The sequence below is a fragment of the Topomyia yanbarensis genome, chromosome 2 (assembly GCF_030247195.1).
Source record: "Topomyia yanbarensis strain Yona2022 chromosome 2, ASM3024719v1, whole genome shotgun sequence".
In the NCBI taxonomy this organism is placed as follows: domain Eukaryota; kingdom Metazoa; phylum Arthropoda; class Insecta; order Diptera; family Culicidae; genus Topomyia; species Topomyia yanbarensis.
The window spans coordinates 194,492,172-194,518,765 of record NC_080671.1 but is presented as its reverse complement, the minus strand read 5'-3'; the positions used below and the strand labels follow the sequence as shown (position 1 = coordinate 194,518,765).

At 39.7% G+C, this 26,594-nt stretch overlaps 3 protein-coding genes across 3 annotated transcripts; 2 read left to right on the top strand and 1 right to left on the bottom strand.

Annotated features, from left to right (window-relative positions):
* Positions 1-487: 487 nt before the first annotated feature.
* On the top strand, positions 488-9,221 carry LOC131682555 (proprotein convertase subtilisin/kexin type 5-like). Its single transcript, XM_058964124.1, has 3 exons — positions 488-546; positions 4,321-8,287; positions 8,348-9,221. Exons 2-3 carry the CDS (start codon positions 4,321-4,323, stop codon positions 8,530-8,532), a joined length of 4,152 nt encoding a protein of 1,383 aa, XP_058820107.1. The 5' UTR covers positions 488-546; the 3' UTR covers positions 8,533-9,221.
* Positions 9,222-11,133: 1,912 nt separating this feature from the next.
* LOC131679968 (uncharacterized) lies at positions 11,134-13,011 on the bottom strand. Its single transcript, XM_058960711.1, has one exon. The coding sequence runs from the start codon at positions 13,009-13,011 to the stop codon at positions 11,134-11,136; it is 1,878 nt and encodes a 625-aa protein (XP_058816694.1).
* A 5,567-nt stretch (positions 13,012-18,578) lies between these two features.
* On the top strand, positions 18,579-19,284 carry LOC131678675 (barrier-to-autointegration factor). Its single transcript, XM_058958917.1, has 3 exons — positions 18,579-18,737; positions 18,791-18,937; positions 18,999-19,284. Exons 2-3 carry the CDS (start codon positions 18,812-18,814, stop codon positions 19,143-19,145), a joined length of 273 nt encoding a protein of 90 aa, XP_058814900.1. The 5' UTR covers positions 18,579-18,737; positions 18,791-18,811; the 3' UTR covers positions 19,146-19,284.
* Positions 19,285-26,594: the final 7,310 nt, after the last annotated feature.

Below are 26,594 nucleotides of genomic sequence, written 5' to 3'. Positions count from 1 at the left end.
CTCAAATTTGGAAATGCAAATAGCTGCGTGGCCACTTAGAAATTCGTCAGTGTCTGCCACTAAAATCACCGATTTATTGATAAGCTCGACTACTACCTGTAGAAGACAAAAGATGTGTTTTCGAAAGATATCAAGTTTGTTATCAATGACCGTTAGTTCACACCCTTACTCTCATTTTCGTACCATGATTGCTCATAACATGCCCTACTTAGTAATCTCTAGCCAATTGAATGTCGTTAGCACTAAGATTAGACTAAATCAAAATATTACATAATACATTGGTGAATAAATGCAATGTACTGTATAGGTAAACCAAGTAAATGTACCCTCTATCTCATCCAATCATCGTTTTTCCCATTCAGGAAGTAGACAGTGCGTACGCAGTGCTTCGATTAGCTCTTATCACGATGTAACGCAAAGTCCTTGCTGATTTAATTTGCATAGCGTACTGCTACGTATAGATTATCAAACCGATTCAGTTCCTAACGGAAAACTGATCAGACATGTTCTAGCTCTGACACTATAAGCGAGTTATAATAGCTAAGGGTAAGAAACATTCATAGTGAATAGTGATTATAAGAAAAAATTAAGGGATTAGAATCTTATAAAAATCAATTTGCACCAGTTGCGATAAGTGAAACAAACTCGAGCAGTACCATCTTTGTAATTATCATTTAATTTAGTATGCTCATTTTATTTTTGGGGACATATGTAGTTCATCATGGACCATATTAATACATCTCTTGGAAATCTGATTATCTGCTTGAACAGAGTTCGTTACCGATTGTTAGTATCCCGAACATTTACAGATTTTCAAGAGAGTTTACAGCCCCCTGTCCAGTTATGGTAGCTGATTCGCTCACGAAAATCAATCGACTCGTTTGAACGATTCAGTTGGGAAGATTTAAGAGATACGAGTTTGATTGGATTTTCGGTTTAGTGTATACAAATAAGTGCTTATCTGTTATTCTGTTCATCGTGCGTGTTAATTTTGAAGTAATTATGGAAAGCTGTCGAACCAATTTTCTCCGTTTTTTCTGTGTTCCATTAAAATTATAGTGATGACTGTCTACTTTAGTACCTTTTCAAAAATAATTCGTTATTAATAACCAAGAGTATGGTCACTGATCTTTTGATAAATTCGTGAGTAATTTGATCAATTATATGAAGTTCCGTAATCGGATTCACAAAGATGACACGAATAATACTCAGCACGTTAAATAGTTGCCATGTGATAATTAAGTACAGCCTCTAGGCTGTTTTGTCAGGAAAAAGATAATAGACTGTTATCAACCTTCTAATAGACCCCAGCCGACCTTTTCTGTATTGGGAAATTGTTTTGGGTATTCGTTTCAAAACTTGATACGCGGACTTACGATAGCAGTAGTTTTTACTACAACTAACAATGATCAACTTCTATTTTAATCGATGCACAGTCGCTGAAGTATCATCGGCCATTGATGCAGTCAATTGACGTGGTATATTGGATAGCACTGATTTGGGTTAGGCAGTTGCGGCGTTCCAGGAGGCCATATATGGGATTCTTCGCCGTAATGTTTCGAAGCTTGATCGTTTATGTAACGTACTCCGGACACAACGAAAACGTTACTTACGTACGTGATACTTATGACTGACGAGAATAAATCTAGTCTTCTTCAAATGGAACCGCAATATGAAACAGCCCGAAGTAGTGCATTCAGTGAATATCTTAACCAAGTCCAAAGCAGACTTCGGAATTCGACGTTCTGGATGTTTGTGAATAACAGAAAACGTTCCAGTGGTTCTTTGTTTTTCTTCGAGACACCAGTTCACAGTCCGCAGCCGAACCACTGGATCTTTGTGCAGATCGCTACCGAGATGTATTTACCAGCCCTCCTATGTTTCAATCGCAAGAGTACATTGAAACATTGCCATTGTATAATATCATTCTCTCCCTTCCTAGTTTGATCACGGAAAATATTTTCTCACGTGTACGGAAAGATGCTGCAATAGTTTGAATCCATAAAGCCGGAAACACTCAGAATATAGAAAACAGTTAAGTCAAACAGCGTCAACAAGTTGATGCAATACATTTTGATTTTCTGAAAGACTCCAAGGTACCGCACAATATTGCTATTATGAAACTGCAGCAACTAGGAATTCCTCCGTGGGTAACCACAATCCTACCTATCCGAACGATCTGCTTTCGTCAATTCTAACGGAACCACACCACATGTTCAAGCGTTTTTGAAACGCCAACATGCACCCTTAAGGAAGTTACCTAGGGCCACCTATCTTTCTCTTATTCATCAACAATCTCTGCCGCCGCATCAAATCTGGAAAGTTACTCTACGCTGATGATATGAAAATCTTCCGATCTATTGCCTCAAGACTCTACTTTCCTGTGCTGCAAGATGATATAGTCAATATTGAAGAGTGTTGCTTGCTGAATGGCATACAAACCAACCTCGATAAATGCAAGGTGATAAGTTTTGGTCGAAGGCGTTGTGAACCTTCAAGCCTGTGTTATCGAGAGAGTTGATTCCATCTGCGATTTGGGTGTGTTATTTCAGAGAAAACTTCTTTTCGTTAACAACATCACAGCAACAACGGCCAAGGCTTTTGCAACATTGAGCAATCTGTATACTGCGCACTGGTTCGGAGTATTTTAGAGTACGCTGTACAAGTATGGGCGTCATACAATGTCGTTCAAAGTTACCGGTTGAAGCGCGTTCAGAGAAGCGTTGTACGATTTGCTCTAAGAAGACTGCCTCGAAACGATCCTAGCCGTCTACCCCCGTATAATAATAGATGCTAAATTCACCAACGCTTGAGGCTCGTTGGAATATTCATTTTCGATATATTGTCGAGCCATATTGACTGTCTCGATATCTTTCAAGGATTAATTAATTTGTTCCTCATCGTGAATCGGCCGCATCTGTGGATCCCTAAGCACCGTACAGCGAATGACCGGAATAATCTAGTGGACAGATTTTGCCGTAAATAAATATAACGAAACCTTTCTTTTCTTCGTTTTTAATAAAACGAGTATAAGTTAGCGATTAAAAAATTTTAACCCGTCAACAAAAATTAAAGATGCGATATTATTGGGAAGCGGCCTACAGTTTTCGGAGCAGAGGTATATGCAAGATAAACCTCAGAAACCTGCAAGAAACGTAATTACAGATATGCCAAAATCACATCCAACGAATTAGTCAAACCTGTTTGTTTGAACAACCATCAAACTTGAGCCTGGACAAAGGGCCAACTATCAGACAGTTGTAATAGCACAGTAGGCGATCGAAAAGCTAAGAAATTTATCTAATTTATGTGTAATGCTTACAGGACCAGAGAAAACTTGACCTAATTCAAGATGAAATTTATAGATTTTGTAGCTACGAGCCTGGCAGTTTAGAGCAGTATTTTCAACTTTTTTCGTTCCACGTACCCCTTTCCGAATATTGATCCCCATGATGCACCGCTTTCTGGAAATTGATCACCATCACTACACTGTCAGAAAAAAATGATTTTCAATTGGATGAAAACCATAATTTTTCCTGAACTAAGGGTTAGCAGGTACCTCAATACTTAATAAATTAAAACTATACATAATAACGAATATCCGACGGGTATGTATGTTAGAATAACAAGTTAAAGTTAAACCCGCATAATTCAGCCCCTACAACAGTCTAATTTACCCCTGTGGGTAAATTATCCCCGGTTGAAAACCACTGGTTTAGTGGATAAAATTCTTCGTAGTTTCGTAGTAGTTGATAACCGATCTACCTTTAATCATGATCTTAGCGATAACTTCAATTTGACAGTTTTAAACACGGATGAAATGACACGAACTCCTCCCGTGCTAGCGCGCTAAAGCGCTTTAGATTTATCCCTCTGCTTGGTTTCGCCACTGTTAGACTAGACGTGAAAGGTAATCCCTGATCCCAACGGTTGCAACCACCTTCCAATCGGAGCCTCAACCGCTAACAAGACCATTAATTGGAATAGTGTTCCGGCCACAATATCCGAAACTACTCGACAGAAGTACTTTCTTCGGAGGAAGAGTACAAGTTTTTGTCCGACTTGATTCTCAATATCGCGATTCAAGTTCAGACGAAACGAGTACTTCACGGGAGTTCACTACCTACTACTAACAATTTTGACGCATGCTAGGAACTTGTTTAATGGGAGTTTAAAGCTAGAGATGGTAATAAACTAGCCACAATGTATATCAACTTTCATTTAACTCAAGCATACTTCATCGCATCCAAGAATTATTGTTATCAAAAACCTCGCTCTTTCAGGATCAACCATACATCGACTAACTACAATATATTTCAGATGCCAACCATCCAGCTGAAACTCCTTTTGGTGTTAACAGTATTACAACAATGCCTTATCACTTCCGTTGACTCCAGCAAGACGAGGCAGCTAAAAGACGTCCAAGTGAAAATTCCACTGCAAATACGTGTCCGCCGTGTCTGCACAAACGCTGACTGCGTCAAAACGTGTCCGAAAGATTATGAACTGGATTCTGAGCTTCAATATTGCCGCTACAAACGGTCGTCCTGTCCTCCAAACTACGTGCGTCATCTAGGCAGCTGCGTTCTACGTGAGGTGCAATGTCCTCCAGGAAGCGTTCGCCATGGTAATCGCTGCGTGGTGAAAAGTTTTGCATGTCCCACTGGTTACGTACTTGAGGGGAGCAATTGCGTTAACTCCAGATTCTGCCCAAACGGTTATCATTGGGAAAATGGGTTTTGTTACCAACAACAGCATTCGCGAACTTGTCCTCATGGGTATGATAGGCAGAACGGCGTCTGCATTCAAATATGTGTTAACTGTGAAGCAGCCTGTACAGAATGCGAGGAGGAAACAGTTCCACTTAAGTGCCCGACAAGTTATGAATCTTACAGAGGAAAATGTCTTAAACTGCAACAAGGAAGAGTCAATGTTATAGTGAAAAATGTAACCTACAAGGTGCCAAAGGAATGTGAAAACGAACAATTCATCAGCGATGGGTCCTGTGTTTCGTACAGATTCGAAAACCCGCAATGCACCGGTGGGCACTTTTACAACGGAAAGTGTGTTGATATAGCCAAATGTAGTCGAGGGAATCTGCACGATGATTGTAAATGCATTGAGGATATCACAACCCAAGCGGTGTGTCAACAAGGACAGTCTAGCGGAGCAGGATGTGTGGTGGAGAAGGCGCAATGTTCTCAATCCGCGCAGCTAGTGAATGGGGTGTGCACGAGGAAGATAAATTCACACAGACCAACTTGCATACGAGGTTCACCGATCGATCAAACGTATTGCGATTTGGGTGAACCATGTTGCACCACTGGGTTCACCCTAGATGGGGCATTTTGTAGAAGAAATACTTCCTATTCTGTAGACTGCGGACCATCAAGCCAATTACTCAACGGATGGTGTAGTTTCAACTCTAGCTGTGACCATGGTTATCAACATATCAGTGATGGTGAATGTATACAGATACAAAATGATCAAATATCTCTCTGTCCACCGTCTACAAGAAGAGATGGGGAAGTATGTGTAAACCAGAAACCGCTATGCGATCAGGACCATATATATGATAATCGTTACGGAATATGTGTCAAGTGTACAGAGAAATATGTTCAATGCAATGAATCAGCAGGGTATCATTTGAGTGATGATGCATGTATACGATTGGAACCGCTATGTCCTCCCGGGTATGTTTGGCATAAGTATATCTGTGTTAGAAAAACAGAACCGGACTGTGAATGCTCTGTTGGCTTTTTCTCAAATAACTATTGTGTTCACAATCACCTCACATGTCCTGATGATTACGAACTCGTAGACAATATATGTATAAAGAAGGAACTGCCAAGTTGCCCAGACGGAACTGTCTATCAGGATGGATTCTGCGAAGCTGCGCCGGAATGCGCGTCAGGATATTCTGTCGGCCCAACTGCATGTGTTAAAGAAATACGAAAGCCCCTCAAAAACTTTATAATGCCTGCCTGTCCAACAGGCTTTCAATTAGAAAATGGAAATTGTATAAAGACAACGTGGAGAAATTCTGTGGTAGAATCGAGAATACCATATTGCCCTTCAGGATATAAGCTTGCAAATGGCAAATGTATCAAGGAGTATAATGGCTATTGGATGTGTCCACCTAAAACAATTCTAATGAATCAAGAAAACAAATGCTTTTGTAAAGTGGCACTCATATGTCCTACCGGTTATGAGAGAATTGGAGATGACTGTATTTTCCGGTCCACAAACTACTTTTCCTCATTCGTCAACTTTTTAAATCCTTGCTATGGTATGCAATGTGGTCTTCAGTACTGTATAACGCAATGTTTCAGTCCACCTTGTCCAGTACAACCATGCTCTTATGGCTCGTACCAACAACCTGGTCCTGGGCACCTCAACTATTTCAACCAGGCACAATCCGAACCTTGCGGAGTAGGCGATCTCTGCACAATAAACACACAGTTGGAATCCAGTGTCAGTTTAGCATGTCCAGCAGGGTACAATAAAGAGAACAACACATGCATCGCCTACTATGAAAGAATTTGTCAGAAGGGTTACAGCATTACAAACGGTAGTTGCGTGAAGATTGAAGAAGTTAATGTCATGTGCGCGTTGGGATTCACACTAGTAAATGGAGCCTGCATACATGTAGAATGTGATTCTGGTTACACTCGGGATGGTACTCGTTGTAAACGAGTGGAATTTCGATCCCCCATGCCATGTCCAAACGATTACGTGTTTATTAATGGGATTTGTCTGAATAAAAATGAATGTATTGATGGATCAATAGAAGGAAGCTTCTGCGTACGGAGACTATTCGACTCGTATAAATGCCCTCAAAATCTAATTCATCACAACGATTCGTGCATTGCACTAGGAATATGCTCGACCCAAAATTATGTATTTAGCAATGGTGTTTGTCGAAGCTGTGATTATATGTCGCTAAATTGTCCTCAAGGAACGAGACGTGTGGAAAATATGTGTGTATACCCCAAGAGTCCTGACTGTCGAAATGATACTACCGTAATGACTACTTGCAAAGGAATCATTTACCAAAATGACATGTGTAAGTATGTTGAAACTCCATTTTGTGGCAAAGGATATGTATTACGAAATGAAAAATGTGCAGGTTGTTCATCGAAGAGCCCCAACTGCCCAGAAGGTATGATAATTCTGAAGGGCAAATGTATCACGTATCCAACAAAATGTAACGACGGATCTTTCTTGAGCAGGAATGGTGATTGTATGTCGGTGAGTTCTAAGCCAGCTAGTTGCATTCACGGCAACTTCTTCTACGGAAAGTGCCGTGCTGAATTATCTACTTGCAAGACTGGTTACACACTTGATAACGGAAACTGTATGCAAAACGAATTAGTACTAGCTACATGCAGTATTGGTATTTTGATGCGGGGAAGGTGTGTTGAACTAATGCAATGTAATGGACCTGACTATACACTTAAAAATGGTTTGTGTATTAATAATGAGTACAGCGAACCTACATGCAGAAACAAGTTGCCAAGAACTCGAGATGTTTGTGTCGGTGGAGCTCCAACATGCACCGAAAACTTTTACCTTCTTAATGGGCAGTGTTGTTCAACTCGCGTGCAACCGGCGAAATGCTCTGGTAGTGGAAAATGTCTGGAGAACTTCTGTTCCATTTCGTACCCCAGCTGCAGCCCAACTTTAAGCTTCGACGGATCAGTATGTAAAAAAATAGTTACAACCCCTGCGACATGTCCCAGTGGGACTATTTCTGACCGAAACGACCGTAGCTATTGTCAGTACTTGTCCGAGCAAGCGGAGTTCATATGTCCACCTGAATTCCACTATAAAAACGGCATTTGTCAGAAGCAACACTACGCTGAAGCAAGTTGCCCAACAGGTTTTAGAAGGAAGCTAAATCATTGTGTACGTAAATCGTGCAACAATGCTGCTCTTACGAATTTATGTGCCAGTGCGGATGTAACAAGACAAACATCAACACCATCTTTTGCCGTGCCGAATTATCCGTTGTTACCGGATATTTCTAATAACTTGCCCTGGTCTGCTGCGGTTGACCAGATATGCTGTCAAATATTTTCACCCAGAATATGTCGGTACAGTGAAGAAGAGGATCGTTGGAGCTGTTATCACACAGAGCATCGACGTTGTGGTCCATTCTGTGATCATAAAAATCAACAGATCCACCTTCGTATGATGGTACCATACTTTTTAGAAGATAGTATTTTGATAATGACGCCATCGGAAACAGATGATGAAGACGATAGCGCGGAAGATAGTGTTCCAGGTACGGATACTAACAACTAAAATTTTATGAAACTCCCACTTATAAACAAACTATTTTCAGATTGCGACGAATGTACGGATGGTTCTTACGATTGCTCTAGTTATTGCTATACATATGACTGCCAAAAAAATGGTGCATGTCATTTCAAGGACCAACACGAGTTTTGCAAGTCATACCCTGGACCAGGATGCACCCAAGCAGACGGTTGCTACGATAAAGACTACTGTGATGTGCGATACATTTAAGAATCAAACATTTCTTCTACTCACTAGGTGAAGTAACCGTGAGAATGGGGGCCGTGATTCGTTCGTTGGACACTTTTTAATTGGACCGCTTTTTAGTTGGATCTCCGCAAGTAGGATCATTGTCCTGCTTAGAAAAGCATCTGAATGCCAAAATTACCTGTCAAAAATTTATTGACAACAATTAGAGATGCGAACAGTTACATTTACGCTATTAAGGTCTCTTTTGTGGAGTTATTTACATTATTGTCAGTTGGTCCAACTAGCGAACCAAATTCGTAAGTTAGACTGAAGGTGTGGCACAACCAGCGAATTACGACAGTACAATCGTGATTCACTGGTTGGGCCACACCTCTATCCAACTAACGAATTTGATTCGTTAGTTAGACCGACTGATAGATGTCAAAAACTCTCCAAAGGAGACGTTAGTAGTGTAATTGCATCTATTCACATCTCTAATAATTGTCAGATTGATTATCAAAGTAAATTTGACATAAGATTTTGACATTCAGATGCTTTTTAGTTGTACAATGGTTCGACCAGCAGAGGTCCAACTAAAAAGTGGTTCAGTTAAAAAGTGTCCAACCAGCGAATCACGACTATATACATATATCTGTACTATACAGATTTTTCCACAAATTCAGATTTCATACAAATTACAAATGGAAATAAATGATGATAAATGATTTTTATTTTTAGTTTTTGTCGATGGTTAACATATTAAATTTTTAAGTGACACAGAATATTTCTTTACATCTTTAGTACTAAGCTATTTGTAATTAATATTGAGATTTTTAGACTAAATTGTTTTGAAATGATGGACCACCTTGGTAGAATAGTTTTGTTTGGAATTGGAGATACAAACTAGTTAAAACTACTATATATATATACCTTAAATCTACTATATACAACTTAACCTACTATTTACACTTAACCTACTATGTACAAATTGCTTATTAAAGCATATTCTGATGTGCGGAATTTGTCCACGAATTTTGTTCTGATATCCTCGATGTTTGAGTCGATTTTAGGAATATTAGCCTCCTCATGTAGGTCTGCTATTCTGGTGTCAAATGGACGATTTAGGATCATCCTCAACACTCGATTTTGTGCTACCTGGATCTTGTTCCTGTGAGTTTGAGCACATGATTCCCACACTGGTGTTGCGTAGAAGATCGCGGGTGCTATTATTTGTTTGTAGATAGCCAGTTTGTTCACCCCTAAGAGGCGGGATCGGCGGCAAATCAGCGGATACAAACACCTAACCAAAGTACAAATAGAAATAAAAAGTTGGGGGCCCTTAAGTACACAATCACTCTTCACATCAGAGCTGCCAGATGATTTTGTTAAAAATCTCTATCGAATCGAAATGAAAATAATCTGTATTTGTCTGGTTTGTAGGTATTTTCACAGATAACAGACGTTTATGCTCGATTTGAGTCGTGTGTGAATACCCGCTATGAGATTCCGAATAAACCAGACGTCTGAAACACGTTTAGCAAACGTTTGTAGATGACGCAGTGATCGATAAAATGCAGTTAGAGTGCAGCTGTCAAACACGTATAGCAAACAGCTGCGCAGATGGCAGTAGTGAAACACGGATTTCCAACGTTAATCAATTTGAGAGTTTACACAGGTTTTTGAAGAAATTTTGCTCTAGACTAAACGTCTATTATCTGTGGTATTTTGATACCTGATCCACACTTCTCGACAAACATATGATTACGGCTTAAAAGCCAACTGTCAAAATTCTCTTTAAAAGGAAATTTCGGAAAAACTGTTACTGGTTAAACACAGTTCATAGCAGTTAATGAAAGAGAAAACTTTTCTCTTTTGTTTACTACCAACATCTGTGATTGGCGAGTAACGGTTTGTCCGGAATTTCCTTTCAAAGAGAATTTTGACAGCTGGCTTTTAAGCCGTAATCATATGTTTGTCGAGAAGTGTGGTTCAGGTATCAAAATACCACAGATAATAGACGTTTAGTCTAGAGTAAAATTTCTTCAAAAACCTGTGTAAACTTTCAAATTGATTAACGTTGGAAATCCATGTTTCACTACTGCCATCTGCGCAGCTGTTTGCTATACGTGTTTGACAGCTGCACTCTAACTGCATTTTATCGATCACTGCGCCATCTACAAACGTTTTCCAAACGTGTTTCAGACGTCTGATTTATTCGGAATCTCAGTAGCAGGTATTTACACACGATTCAAATCGAGCCTAATCGTCAGTTATCTGTGAAAATACCTGTTCGCGCGGAATAAAAACTTCGGGTGGACTGTGTGGCGTGGATTCAAGCTCGGAAAATACTTGTCGAATGGACTTTCGGAGGATTCAGGCTTGGAAATTCGGACTATTCCTCAAATCACATGTATTTTTACATCACCTTAGTCGATCTTACCTCTTCGGTGTTCTAACAAAGAATGAAAAATTTTCTCTCTCGGTCGCTGATGGTTGTGAGCGTTCGCGCCACTTTGCTATAGCGTCGGCTGCTTGAAAAGGCGCACATTTTCTTGCAAACAAGGGGAGAGCAAATGATACACGCTTATTATTTTCCGTACGGAACATCCTCCCCCCGGTTGAGACTTTTCGGTTCAACATTTTCTAACTGATCAGGTTGGCCTTGATTTTCCTCAATAGGTAAAATTGACAGCTTTGCAATTGAACGTGAAAAAACTTGTTCTCGCTGAAAACTTCCACGACGCGCTCCAGATTATCCGGACCAGGATGGACAGCAGTGATGCGGCCCAGTTTCCATTGAAGCGGAGGACGGTTCTTGTCGCGCAGCAAAACAATCATACCTGGTCGGACGTTGTTGGACGTGGTCCAGTTTTTCTTTCTCGGCTGCAGACTGCTCAAATAGTCGTTGGACCAGGCCCTCCAAAACTGCTCTCGAAGCAGCTGTAGATGTTGCCAGCGTTTCAACCGACCCATGTTGCAGTTGTAAAAAGCTGGTTCAGGTAGCGCAGTCATTGGGCGGTCAATCAGGAAGTGACCTGGAGTAATCACTTCGGGATCAGCAGGATCACCAGATAAGGCGAAAAGTGGCCTGGAGTTAAGTACAGCCTCTATTTCGCACAAAATAGTAACCATTTCCTCAAAATTAAGCGTCGTATTTCCAATCACTCGTTTTAGGTGCGTCTTGGTACATTTTACGGCAGCTTCCCATAAGCCACCGAATTCGGGTGCATCTGGTGGAATGAAGTGCCATTCAATTTCCTTTGTATTACAGAATTGCACAATTTTGTTGATTTCGGGTTGATTCCGGAACATCTCGTACAATCTGTGCAGCTCGTTGTTGGCACCATGAAAATTCGTTGCGTTATCTGAGTGCATTTCAGATACAAGTCCCCTGCGACTAATGAAGCGCTGGAGAGCCGCAAGAAAGGCATCAGTTGTTAGATCCGACACTAATTCTAAGTGTAAAGCTTTCGTGGCCATACACACAAAAACCGCTATGTAGGCTTTAACTACTTTCGGGCGATAAGCTCCTTGCTTCACGAAAATCGGACCAGCATAGTCCACGCCAGTGATGCTGAATGCGGGGGACGGTGTAACTCGTTGTCGTGGCAAATCACCCATAAGTTGCGAAATGCTAGTTGGATTGGTGCGGAAACATTTTACACACGATCTAGTTACCTTGCGAATTGCTGATCGAGCACGTAGCAACCAAAAACGCTGTTTGACTGCCGAAAGTAACGCAGCAGGTCCAACATGGAGTAGTTCTTGGTGCATGTCGCGAATTAATCGATGAGTGACTGGACTAGCATGCGGTAATATCAATTGATGTTTGGACTCTTCAGGAAGTTTTGAGTGCTTGAGCCGTCCTCCGACCCTAAGCACACCATCGCCGGTGTAAATCGGGTTGAGATTTCCAATTCGTTTGCACGGTGTTTTGGTTTTCACTCGTAGGATTTCGTCTTCGAAATCGATATGCTGGATTACCCGCACGATGACAATCATGGACCGCCGTAGTTCTTGTACAGTAAGATTTCGATTAGTGATTCTAACATTCTTCCTTTTTAGGGCATTATCCGAGAAGCGTAGGATCCATCCTATAATCCATTGAAGTCGACGAAACGAACTGCAAGTTTCAAATATTGCCAGCGGTTCTGAGATAAGCGCCGTCATTATTACCACATTTGATTTCACTTCTGGTAACCTTTCATCGGGGATGCCGCTAACATGCTCAAAGTTGACGACTGGTGAGTTGATGGATTCAGAGCCGGTCCACCACAATTCATTGGTCTTTAGCTCGCAGGGTAGCATCCCACGAGACACGATGTCTGCCGGGTTGTTGCTTGATCGAACATAATTCCAAGTGTAGTTCGAAGTATTAGCTTGAATTTCTGCGATACGATTGCACACAAACGTTTCAAGCTGATAGGGATGTTTCTTCAGCCAAGCTAGAACTATTTCGCTGTCGGAATAGAGTGCTATCGTTCGAATGGGAATGGTAAGAGCAGGTGTTACCTTGGCCATTAGTCTAGTCAGCAGAAGGGCAGCACATAATTCCTTGCGAGGAATCGTGAGAGGATGTAGTGGAGCAACCTTTGACTTGCTGGTCAGTAATTAAGCTTTGGCGGTGCCATCTGACAATATGCTCCGGACGTAAACACAGGCTCCATACGCTACCATGGAGGCATCTGTAAATCCGTGGAGTTCATAGTAGGCTGCGCCAGTCAACGTCACTTGACGTGGAATTTTGATCTGTAGTAGATCAGGTAGCGCATTCTTGAGTAGGATCCAATCGTTTTTGTTCTCTTCATCCACGGGCTCGTTCCAATCCAGTTTACACTGCCATAGTCGTTGGACTAGTAGCTTTGCCAAAAGGATTGATGGTGCAAAAAACCCTAGCGGGTCAAAGTGCTTAGCTACCTCTGAGTAAATGGCTCTCTTCGTTACAGCTGTGTCGGAATTTGTTACTGGCTTCGTGCATCCAGCAATTAATAACTCGTCGGTGGTCGGTTCCCATAGTAGGCCGAGCACTTTGATGACATCGTTGACATGGCGATCTGCAAGCGGTTTCAGCGGTTCTTTTTCTTCATCAGGAATGTGTGCTAGTAGCTCGGGCGAATTAGAACACCATTTGTGTACCGGAAACCCTCCTCGGGCCAGCATCTCCTTCAGCTGGCGTTGGGCATCGATGGCTTCTTCGATTGTAGTCGTACCCGATAGGATGTCATTAACGTAACAATCGGTTTTAATGATGTTTGCAGCAGCAGGAAAACTTTCAGCTTCCTCATTGGCGAGTTGGATCAGACTTCTGGTGGCTTGATACGGTTCTGAAGCTGTACCGTACGTTACAGTAAGCAGTTCCAGAATCTTCAGCGGCTCGTTCGGGTGTCTCTCCAATAAATGCGTTGCTTATGCGTATCGTCTGGATGAACACGAATCTGACGGTACATTTTCATTATGTCCGCCGTAAAGACATACCGGTGTTGCCGGAATCTCAGCATAATTGAAATGATGTCACTTTGCACCACTGGACCTACCAGCAGTGTATCGTTGAGAGACAGGTTCGTTGTAGCAGATTTTGCGCTGGCATCGAAGACAACACGAAGCTTCGTCGACGAGCTGCCTGGGCGAAGTATCGCGTGATGCGGCATATAGTATGGCTTCCAGTTTGGGTCGTCGTTTGCCACTTGCACTTCTCGACAGTGACCCAGATTCTGATATTCTTACACAAAATCGGTGTACTGGATTTTTAGCTCTGTATGGCGCGCAGCGAGCACGATGGATCGACCAGGTGGAAGACGATTTGCGGACCCTTCGCAGACTGCGTGGCTGGCGACGCGCGGCCATGGACCGAGTGGAATGGAGGAATCTTTTGTATACGGCACAGGCCACTTCGGCCTTAAACTGTTAATAAATAAATAAATTGCGCTGTAATCGATTCTCCAACATGAAAAATCTTTTTAATGCTAAATTTTGGCAGCTATCTATTTGGTCGGCATTATCCTTAAGGGGCAATCGAACCATAAATCGTCCGGTTTGGTCTCGCTCGTAGGTGGATACAAAATGGTCTTCACATTTCTGTTCCTCTGATAACATGGTATTGACTGTTGGTACTTCTTCTATCTCCCAGAACTTTCGAATCGATTCTTCTACCAATTCAAGAGATGCTACATGCGAGTACTGAATATCTTCGTCGTGTTTCCGCGATCGGTATGTTCCAGTGACTAACCATCCAAGGTGTGAGTTTCGAAGTTCGGGTAAATCGTCATCGAGTGTTATATGTCCTGGTTTCATCAGTGTGAAGAACAACTCTGCGCCAATTAACATGTCCACATGGTTGCTTTTGAAGAAAGTCGGGTCTGCCAGTTGTATACCTTCTGGGAGCATCCAATCCGTTACATCGATGTCCTTTGTTTGAATCATGCCAGTTATCCTGGGTGTTATCAGACATTCGAGTGAAGCTCGGAAATCACTGCATCGGGACTGGAAATGTACCTCCACCTTGTCACGGGCTAGACTTCTAACATTGTTAATTCCAGATATGGGAACGTTGGCACATTTCTTCTCCATTCCAAGTGTGTCGGCCAAACTCTCAGTTATGAAATTCGCCTGGGACCCACTGTCTAAGAGCGCTCGGCAGTGACGGATTTGATTATTCATGTCTGTAACTAAGACCATTGCTGTTAGCAGTAGCACTGTCTTTGGCGTGTGAGTGTTGTCGTAGTGACAAGTAGTTGTAACGTTGGTTCCAGGTTGCTGAGCTGCTCCCGGGATCTGCACGGCGGATGTGCCTTGAACAGGTTCTTCTGCTTTGTGATCGGCGACTGCGATGTTGGATTTGGATTCTTGTTTAGGCCTTGAGTCGTCGTCGTGGAGCTGGGTATGGTGCCGTCTCTGACATTTACGACAGGTCTTAGTAGAGGGACAATTTTTTGATCGATGGCCTTTACGGAGACAGTTGAAACAAATTCCGGCGGATCGGATCTTTTCGAACTTTTCGGCACTCGAAAGTGTATTTAGTTTGTTGCACTGATAGTTTCGATGGGGGGCTTCACAAATATCACATTTTTCCAACAATTTTTCACTGTTTTCATCGGAACTCGTTGTTACGGCACGTGATCGCTGATTAGCGACCTTCGACGATGTAAACTGCTTTGGAACTGGCTTTGGTATTTGGAGCGGACAGGCAGCTTCACATCTTTCCAGTACTTGGCACTGGGACTTCAAAAAGGCTATCATGGAGGAATATTTTGGCAACTCACCTGGCTTCAATGTCTGCTCCCATTGCTTGCGTGTCGATTTATCCAGAGCTGCAGTCAACAGGTAAACAAGCATTAGTTTGGACACACCACTCACTTCCTGGCTCAGGTATTCCAAACTTTCGACGTGATTGTGGCACTCGTCGAGTAGAGTGCGGAGTTCCTTGTATGATTCTGTGGCCATTTTTTTCATTGACAAGAGACCACGGATATGCGTGTCCACTATCACTCGTTGATTCTCGTACCGTTCCGTGAGAATGTTCTAGGCACCGGTATAGTTCCCTTCGTTGATTGTTTTTGCGTCCAGTACACCAGCAGCTGCTCCTACTAAAGCCTTATCAAGATGATAAAGCTTTATCGCGTCTGAATCGCGAGACTGTGCCATCACGTCCTGAAACATGGCTTTGAATTTTGGCCACTTGGTATACTCGCCGTCGAATGTAGGTATGGGTGCCTTCAAAGGCTGCTGATGAATCACTACTTGTGCCGGTGGGCTCGGTCGAATCGTTGTTTGTTGCATGATGCGAGCCTCGACTGCAGCCGATGTGTAGTCGAAATACTTTTCGAAGCGCACATATTCCGCTTCCTGTGCCATCACTTGGTCGTCTGGAATCATCGCAATGATTTCACTATGAAACCCAGAGTACTCTCTATATGCTGCTTGCAATTTGGCGCTATGCACTTTCAGGTTTGGCAGTTCGATTTGAAGCGGAATGTTGATTTGCTCGTAAATGCGAAGAATCTTGTTCATTGCTTGTTCCCTTTGGCGAGTAAGCGATTTGATTTTCATTGTTGACCCATCTTTTTCACTCATGCCATTGTCATTCGAAATGACAGGCACCAGAGGAAGTGTCACATTGGCTCCATCATCGAATCCCAAGAAATTCGATTCCTCCTTATCGTCAGTTTTTGGTGGGGTTCTGTCCACCGGCATCTTCTTTATTTTTTTTTAGCACTGTTCTGCTTCAAGCAGGAATGTTTCTATTTTAGCACTGTTCTGCTAAAAGCAGGAATATTCTTCTCACTTTTCGGGTAATCCTCCAATTGACCTCGTAATCACTCAAATCCCATCCGAGTCGTTGGGACCATATGTTCGCGCGGAATAAAAACTTCGGGTGGACTGTGTGGCGTGGATTCAAGCTCGGAAAATACTTGTCGAATGGACTTTCGGAGGATTCAGGCTTGGAAATTCGGACTATTCCTCAAATCACATGTATTTTTACATCACCTTAGTCGATCTTACCTCTTCGGTGTTCTAACAAAGAATGAAAAATTTTCTCTCTCGGTCGCTGATGGTTGTGAGCGTTCGCGCCACTTTGCTATAGCGTCGGCTGCTTGAAAAGGCGCACATTTTCTTGCAAACAAGGGGAGAGCAAATGATACACGCTTATTATTTTCCGTACGGAACAATACCCTTAGAGAAAATACCCTAAGACAAGACGTGACAATCGGCTTCTTATTTTTCCTTCGACATTCTTCTTTCGCACATTTTCACCCTGCCGAAATCTTCTGAACAGTATTGCTATTTTTATTAATGAAAATGGAGTCTTGTTAATTTATTTTATGCCGACAATATTATATATCTTGAACAGAGTTAAAAATAATCGAAGCTCTTTTTTGACGGCTGAAAATGAACTTGAAGCAACTCGCGGTGAATAGAAAAAATATTCCTTCTAATATCCATGTTATTCATTCAGTTGAATATCGTACAATATATTCATTTCACTAATTATCTAGGAAAATGTTTTCAAATGCCTGTAAAGCATATGAAACAACAATCATCATCGCTTACATTGTGCCAGGGCCTACTTAGATGTGTTTGATTCGTTGATGCACGGTCGCTTCGTGTAATAAATCGGAGACGAATGAAAATCTCTATGGATGAATTGGCGGTTTGTTCGTTTGACATTTTCAGCTGCGTCACTGAATATTGAAAATGAATGCGGCTGAATATGATCAATTTTATTCAATGAATTTGAATATTTTAAACTCTTATCTTGAATCGACTATATTGATGAAGGGAACCGATTTTCCATGTCATGGGTGTTTATTAAGGTTTGATGAAGCCATTTTCTGAATAATTTTAGATTCTAGTGTGTTTCTGTCGTATTTTTGTTAAAGTTAATTAACCACGTATACGGTAAATGCATGATAATCATTTGTTTCGCTTTGCCGCACAATTTCAGTTCAATTTAGTCATTTTTACTTTTTTAACGATAATAATTTTATTTGTCAAAAGTAATGACAATCTTTACCTATAAATATAGCAACACTGCCAAACATCATTGCGATATCTCTGCAGTAACATTAGGTTTGTTCCAGTACCAGGAGAAACTGGAAGTACTCCGGAGCAAACAGGGAGAAAATCGTTCCTGTATTATCTTATTTTCTTTTTCTTCTTCTGGTAGCAAATCGGAGTGAAAAGGAGCAAGAATTTTTTGCTCCGGAGCAACAGGGAGTGACTTCCGTGTACTGGAACAAACCTATTGCGTACGGTGCAAAAAGTCAGAATCAACCAATCAGGAGCTGGACCATACTGACGTAAAATTGGAACAAAAACGCCCCCCCCCCACCCCTATTGTCACGTCTTGTCTTATGGCGATTTCGCTTGAACCTGAAACTGAGTCAGGTTCTAACCCCAACCGCTGTCAGTTCATACATTTTGACAGCAGTTGGGGTTGGGAACTGACTCAGTTTCGCCTCAAACAAAACCCACATTAGAAAATACCTACAAACCAGACAAATACAGATTATTTTCTTTTCGATAGATTTTTAACAAAATCGTCTGGCAGCTCTGATGTGAAGAGTGATTGTGTAGAGTTATGATTGTGTAGAGTCAGCGGAACGGCCTGCAAACAAATAAGTTTCAAAATCCCAAACTGTCATTTTGTCATATTCGATTAACCAAACATAAAAAGTGTAAACGTATCATTGTCGTGCATATTTCGTGAAAAAACAGGAAAACGTTTGATTTATTACGTTAATTCTTTGGTAAGTATTCACGCTGCAATTTAAACTAGATCTCAACATTTCGTATTTTCTAGTTAATCCACATAACCTACAACATGTCGAGTACATCGCAAAAGCATAGAAATTTTGTTGCCGAGCCTATGGGAGATAAACCAGTAACCGATCTTGCCGGTGTGGGGGACGTGCTAGGGAAACGGTTAGATAATGCTGGATTTGACAAGGTAACGCAACCCTAATATGCAAACGACTGGTACTCGAATAACTCGATTTACTGTTCTATAGGCCTACACCGTGCTTGGGCAGTACTTGCTTCTCAAGAAAGATGCCGAACTTTTTAAGGATTGGATGAAGGATACGTGCGGAGCCAACTCCAAGCAAGCGGCCGACTGCTACCAATGTTTGAACGATTGGTGCGAAGAGTTTTTGTAAAGTATCTTCTCCCTACACTATCATTTTTAAGGTTTTCGTATGTGCATTTCGTTTTTACCATTAACATTTCGTTAACTCTTAGTTTTAACCAACGGATATGAAGTAACTATATAATATAGGTAATACTCTGACAATTGAATGTTTTGTTTGATGTTTTTGACAAAGAAAACAACTATGAGCATCAATCAGTGCAATTATTTGCTCTGGCTGCAAAATGCTGATATATTTATCACATCAACCCATCCCGCTTGGTTTACCTTCGTCATTCATTAGCTAGATATATTTGAATCTCGATTGGGTCGGTTAAACTTTCATTAAGAAATAAAAAAAATAAATGATTATTCTGACATTGGACATATCCATCCATCCATTCGTGTTTCTACGGTTTCTACTTCAATAACATTGTCTTTTGTTTGCTGAATATGCGGTGCGTCATATGTGGCATCAGGACGAATGGTTTTTGTCCCAAATAATAATATAAAGTCAAAGTATTGCAAGTATTGTGGTAATAACTGCAGTGCAAATTAGCAGAGACCTGAGACGAGACATGCAAATAGCGTAAAATGCCAAATGCCGCCAGTTCATTTAAGGTTGGACAGAGAATGCGCAAAATTCGCAAACGAAAAAAGCAGTTTTTTCCACATCGTATGTCAGATCTTCATAAAAATCAATCAGCAGTACTGTAACATTTTACAATAGAATTTTGTTACAGTACTGCTGATTGATTTTTATGAAGATCTGACATACGGTGTGGAAAAAAACTGCTTTTTTCGTTTGCGAAGTTTACCGTTTCTCTGTCCAACCTTAAACTATGCGAGGCAACAAGAGAGGCTATATGAGACGATCGATAGAATGACCAAAAAAAGAAAACATCTGTGTCGGCCAGGGGGATGCTGTCTAGCAAGTATCTCGTACCCAACATCAGCTGGACAGGACTTGATAATCATGGTTAAACAGCAATAACTAATACCGAATACTAATATGTCAATGACTAGTACACGAAACATGCGAAACCGCTTACCCTATATTCTCTTTTTAGGGTGAAGTAACCAAAAAACGGGGTCCAAAGTGCTGGACCGAGGCGAGATGTTTTTTTTTTTTTTTCTCTCCCTTATAATGGTCCAGACCTGTTTGGTCCATATTAACCAAGTGTCAAGCTAAAATTCAGGTTTAAAACGACGGTTACGCGAACAAAACAATTTGACTGGGTTCATTGTGTGTGCTCATTGTACAGTCGGGGTTTGAAAACAAGTGATTTGTATAGGATTTATTGTTAGTTTTAAAGTACGCGAACTGGATTCAAACATTGATTCCCGTTTCACCGATAAATTCTGCAATCTGTGAATAATCAATCTGTTTTCTGTCTTTTAGAATGATATTGAAGTCTTGTTTTTTACACAGCACGGGAAATTTTTGTCTAGTCTTCGAGTATTTAGTACAATCAAAAAGTAGGTGTATAAGATTTTCTTGTGTATTGCAAGTATTACAAATGTCTGATCTAATTAAGTTCCATTTTACCAGTCTGTCTTTTGTGGCCGTGTGAAATGTTCTGATTCGTCCCATAGAGATGGTTTCTGTTGTGGATAGATTTAAATTATGATACCATGGTTTCAATTCGATTTCGTTCATTATTTCGAAGTGCTGAACTCCTTTTTCTTTAGACAGTTGAATATATTCTCTGTTCCATTCTGACATTAATTCAGTTTTAAAATTTAGCAAACAGTCGCCTAGGGTGATTGGATAGTGTTCTAGAGTTGCTTTTTTGATACCTAATTTGGCTGCAGCATCTGCTCTTTCATTTCCTAAAACATTTATGTGACCTGGTATCCATTGTATGACTAGTTCTTCAAAATTATTATAGTAGATCAGTGAAAAAAGCTTTATTATAAGATAGTTGTCGTCTTTATATTTGTTTAGTAGTGCAAGGCAGCTACTCTGAGAATCGGTAAGGACTACTAGTTTTAGTTGGTTGATGCTAATGGCGTGTTCAATCGCTTCTATTATTGCGACTAACTCGGCGTTCATAATCGAAAAGGTCGAGTGGAGTTTATAACTAAATGAAGTTCTGTTTTCGTTGTCATAAATTCCAACTCCTACTCCTTCTTTTGTTTTGGATCCATCAGTATATATCTGGTAGTGGTTAGGGTAATTATCATAGATGAGATTTAACGTTAGTTGTTTTTGCATTTGTATGGGGGTCTTGTTTTTGTTCAAATTTGGTATGTTAGGGCGAATTATGAAGTTTTTTAATCTAGTTATGTCGATCATTGGTGTGGGATTAGTTTTACACTGTAAGATATGATAGTTATTAAGCAATGTTGTTTTTTCCAAAAAAGAAGAATATTTAGGCATTTCATCTGTGTTGATTAATTCCATAAGTTTTACTGTAGTTGGACTATTTTTATAATATAATGATTTTATGGCTTCTTTGAATGTTAAGTATTGTGCTCTGTATTTGATTGGTAGTTCACCTGATTCTGCGTATATAACTTGAATAGGGGTTGATTGGAGTAGTCTTAAACTAGTTCTAATTGATAAGTTTTGAACTTTTTCTAGTGTGTTGATAGTTGTTTTACTTGCTGATGCGTATACTGAAATACCATAATCTAGGACAGATCTTACTATTGAATTGTTAATGTTTTGCAAGGTTTTAGGGTGACATCCCCCTTTTTTCCTACTTAACATTTTTAGGATATTAATTTTTCTTTTTGCTTTATTGGCTGTTTCTGTTATATGAGTTTTGTAGTTTAATTTATGGTCAATCCACAGGCCTAAATATTTATGGACTGATTTTATTTCAATTGGATTATTGTTTATAGAAATATTTAAGTTGTAATTTATATTATTAGAGAAGCAAATAGTAGCGGATTTCGTGGGGTTCACTTGCATATCTAACTCTGATAATTTTGAATAGATGGTGTTTAGTGATGTATTCATTTTATCGCTAGCCAAGGATATGTTCTTATCACTTGTTAATAAGGCAAAGTCATCCGCAAATTGTATAAGAACACCCTCTATTTCAACTGAATGTAGATTAGCGGTATAAATGTTAAATAAGATTGGAGATAAAGGACATCCTTGAGGGAGCCCTTTATTTGTTTGTCTTTCTATGGTGCTGCCGTCATTGAGTGCTAGTATTATGTTTCTTTTTCGTAGGTACAGATATAACCAATTTGTTAATTCCGGTGGATAACCATTGTCTTTCATCATGGATAGGAGTTTTGAAATGTTTACGCTATCGAAAGCTTTTGTAAGATCTAAAAAAGTTACTAAAATAGCTTCCTTCTTATTTTTAGCATCATTTATTAAAGAAATTAAAGTGTTTACACAAGTTATAGAGGACGTTTTTTCTCTGAATCCAAAGGAGTATTTTGGTACGAGGTTGTTCAACTTCGTAAATTTAACTAATTCTTTTTTAATGGTAATTTTAATTATTTTAAGAAAAATAGATATGAGGCAGATGGGTCTAAAAGAGTCTGGGTTATTGTCTTGTTTACCGGGTTTCAAAATTGGTACGCATTTGATGTTCAACCAGTCATCGGGAATTGATGTTGAAGTTAATACTTGGTTACATATCAAACTAATTTGTGTTATAAAATCCGCGTTTAGTTTTTTGAGTATAAGGTAGGAGACATTGTCAGGTCCGGGGGCTGAAGTGTCTTTTTTGGATCTAATAATTTCTGTAACATCAGAGTTGGTTATTGATAAATTATTTGCAGGAGGTTCTAAGGTGTATTCGATTTCTTCCTCAATATTTGGGAAGTTTTTGTCCATAAATTGAGATGAATGATTCAAGTCATTTAGGATCTTTAAATTATTTTTTTTTGGAAATCCTCCGCTAATTAGTTTTACAGTAGACCATAATTGTTTTACATTTAGATCTGGGGTTAGTGTATCTGTTAGTTGGTGGTAGCTTTTCCTTTTTTCTTTGCGAATTTTTGCTTTTAGTATAGTTCTAGCTTTTTTGAATAATAAAAAGTTCTCTAAGGTTAAATTACTACAGTAGGCGATCAAGTATTTATTTTTTATTTCAAGAAGTTCTTTAATTTCAGGTGTCCACCATTTTTTAGGTTGGTATTTTTTATTAGGTTTGTATTTAACTTCTGATATTTTTTCTTTGAATATGTTTATTAATTTTTCCGGGGTATCAATGTTATTTATTTCTACTGTGTTTAGATTTTCTACTAATTTTGTCTTATTAATTATTTCTGTGTTGTATGTATATATTTTCGCCGCATTGATTATTTGGAATAAAATAACTTTGTGTTCTCCACAAATTTCTTCATCTAAAATGGTCCATTCTGTTTTTGGAGCTAGTTCAGACGAAACTAAAGTTAAGTCTATAGCGGATGGTGTGGAGTTCGGGGGTCTTACCGTAGTGGGAAAACCATCGTTAATTACCAACAAGTCTTTATTTTCGATTAAATCTACTAATAATTCCCCTCTGGTGCAAATCTTATTTGAGTTATTCCATAACGGATGATGGGCATTGAAATCTCCAGCAAGGATTGTGTTTAGTTTTTGTAAGTCAATGAACTCAAGAAGTTGTTGGAGAGGATGTTTAATTTGATTATTGTTAATTGGATGGGGTGGAATGTATATTGAAATCAGTAAGAGTGGTTTTGGAGTATTAATGGTTTTAATTGCGATTGCTTCTATTGGCTGTATATTTGGCATTTTTAGTATTTGAAAGTCTATTTCGTTTTTAATTAACATTCCTACGCCCCCGTAACCTTTGTCACGGGTTTGTTTAGGAAATTTGTAGCCCGGGAAGTTGTAATTTTCATCGGGTTTCAGCCATATTTCAGTTAGGAATGCTATGTCTATTTTATGTTGTTGCATTAAATGTATAAGTAACGAACGGTTAGGCGTTGGTCGGATGCTATTGATATTATTTTGTAGAAAGTTTAAATTTCTGAACTTGTCCATGATTTTGTCTGAATGTTCGGCGGTTTTGGATTTTGTAGTATTTCTGGGTTGGTTAGTTCGTTAAGTTGATTATTTATATTGATTAGTAGTTGGTTGTTATCTGTTAATGTGTTATCGTTGTCGGAGTGTTTAATTGAATTCGTTATTGTTTCCTGTATTTGCTTTATTCTGTTAATGAGTTTGTTTACATTCAGTTGTTTTACTATTTCTGTCTTGAGTGTGTTAATAATTTGTTCCAATTCTGTTTTTGTGATGTATTCTTGGACAGAGCTAGAGTATCTGGATTGGTTATTGTTATTAGTCGCATTTTTGGTACCGTTAGTATTGTTATTTGTGTGGCCTGGTTTGTCTTTTTCAGTTTCAGAATCTGGGAGTGATGGAAAGTCTTGTCTTTGAAGGCGAAATTGTGTTTGTGATGGATTAGGGTGTAACTTTTCTGCTTCTGTGTATGTAAGCTTATTGTATGCCATTTCTTTGTTTATGTCATTTTGTCTTTTCCTTTCTTTACACACTGGGTCAAATGCGTTATGTTCTTCCTTGCAATGTAGGCAACTTGATTTGGGTGCAACGCAATTTTGAACTTCGTGTCCTGAGTTTGAGCATTTGGCACATCTTACCTGAGCTGCTTTACATGCTTTTGATTTGTGGCCATACCTGACACATCTCCAGCAGAACTTTATGGGGTAGACATATACATCTACTTCCAAGTTTAAGCCATAAATTTTAATGTTTCGAGGAAGCTTCTCTCCCTCCACATAAATTTTGATCGCGAATGTAGGTACCAGTTCTTTTTGGACCATTTTTTTTATTCTTGCTACTTTTTGGATTTTAATTTTGTCACATTCGAGATTTTCTAGGATTTCTTTTTCCGAAATCGATGGTGGGATATTCCTGACAACTCCAATGGTCTCCCTGAACATGGTTGGTACAAAAATTTTGTAGTTAAATTGTTCTGTTAAAATTTTAGAGTTAATTAGTGTTTCTGCATGTTTTGGATTTTCAAAAGTGATCTTAAACCGGTTTTTGCCTGCCTTTACCAATTTTGTGTATTTGTTTACTTTAATGTTGTTTAGTAGTTTAGCTATTTCCATAATGTGTAAAGGTTTAACTTTTTCATCCTTTGGTTCAATAAAAAAGGTTTTGAAAGATTTGTTCCTTTGCCAGCCATCCTCGTGGGAAGCGCCATTGGAGTCGCCATCTTTATTCTTGATTTTATCTTTCTTCTTTTTTAGGTTATGTCCGGTGTCTGTTTTCATTTTCTTAACGTCGCATTTTTCGTCATCGTTTTCGGTCTCCATTTTTCGTCGTATTGGTTTGTCGGTTGCAGATTCGTAATCAGTTAATGAGTCATTTTCTTCCAGGGGGCTTAGAAATCCCCCGTGCTCGTCGTCGCTGTCTCTCATGCAACGAGGATCTTTCGATGCCTCGTGGCTACAGATTGAATTTCACTTTTTGCCCCAATAACGGTGAAAAAAGCTCAACGGAATCTTGTTTTTAATCGCTAATCACTTCTTTTTTATAGTCCACACTTCTGCACACAAATATCGTGTCACACTTCCGACTCCGGTCAAAAGGTTATAAAACTTTAACTAAACGCCGCGAAATCTCAACACTTGGGAATACTTTCCAAAGCCGTCCGTCTTCAACAAAACTTGGAGGGAGAATGAGGCGAGATGTTGGGTACGCGCAAAATATATGTGATTTGACAACCACAGCCTACCCCTGGTGTCGGCAAGTCCTGTCCCAAGAAAAGTCATGACAACAGAGGGGGGGCGTTTTCGTTCCAATTTTTCGTCAGAATTTTCCAGCTTCTGATTGGTTGATTCTGACTTTGCAACGTACGCAACATTACTGCAGGGATACCGAAATGATGTTTGGCAGTGTTGCTATATATCCAGCTTTTTACGTGAATGGCGGTCTAAATTGTTCAGTTCGTAATACGTTTAATGGCCCTTTTGACAATAATCGTTTACGTCAACCGTCCAGTGAGATTAAGTAATTCTACGTTAGTCCAATGCGTTGGATGTTCATTCATTGAACGCCTGACATCTTCATCTCTGCGTTGCTGTCAAGCTGGCGCAAACGATTATTGTCAAAAAAGGTCCATTAAACGTATTACGAACTTAACAATTTAGACCGCCATTATGGCACGTAAAAAGCTGGATTTTATAAGAAAATATCATTACTTTTGACAAATAAAATTATTGTCGGAAAAAGAGTAAAAACCTCGACAAACATATGATTACGGCTTAAATGTCAACTGTCAAAATTCTCTTTGAAAGGAAATTCCGGGCAAACCGTTACTCGCAAACCACAGATGTTGGTAGTAAATTAAAGAAAAAAGTTTTCTCTTCCATAAACTGCTGTGAACTGTGTTTGACCAGCAAACGTTTTGTCCGCAATTTCCTTTCAAAGTGAATTTTGATAGTTTGCTTGCAAGCCGTAATCATATGTTTGTCGAGAAATGATTAAATTGAACAAAAAATGTGCGGCAAAATAGAACAAGTATCTACCAAACAT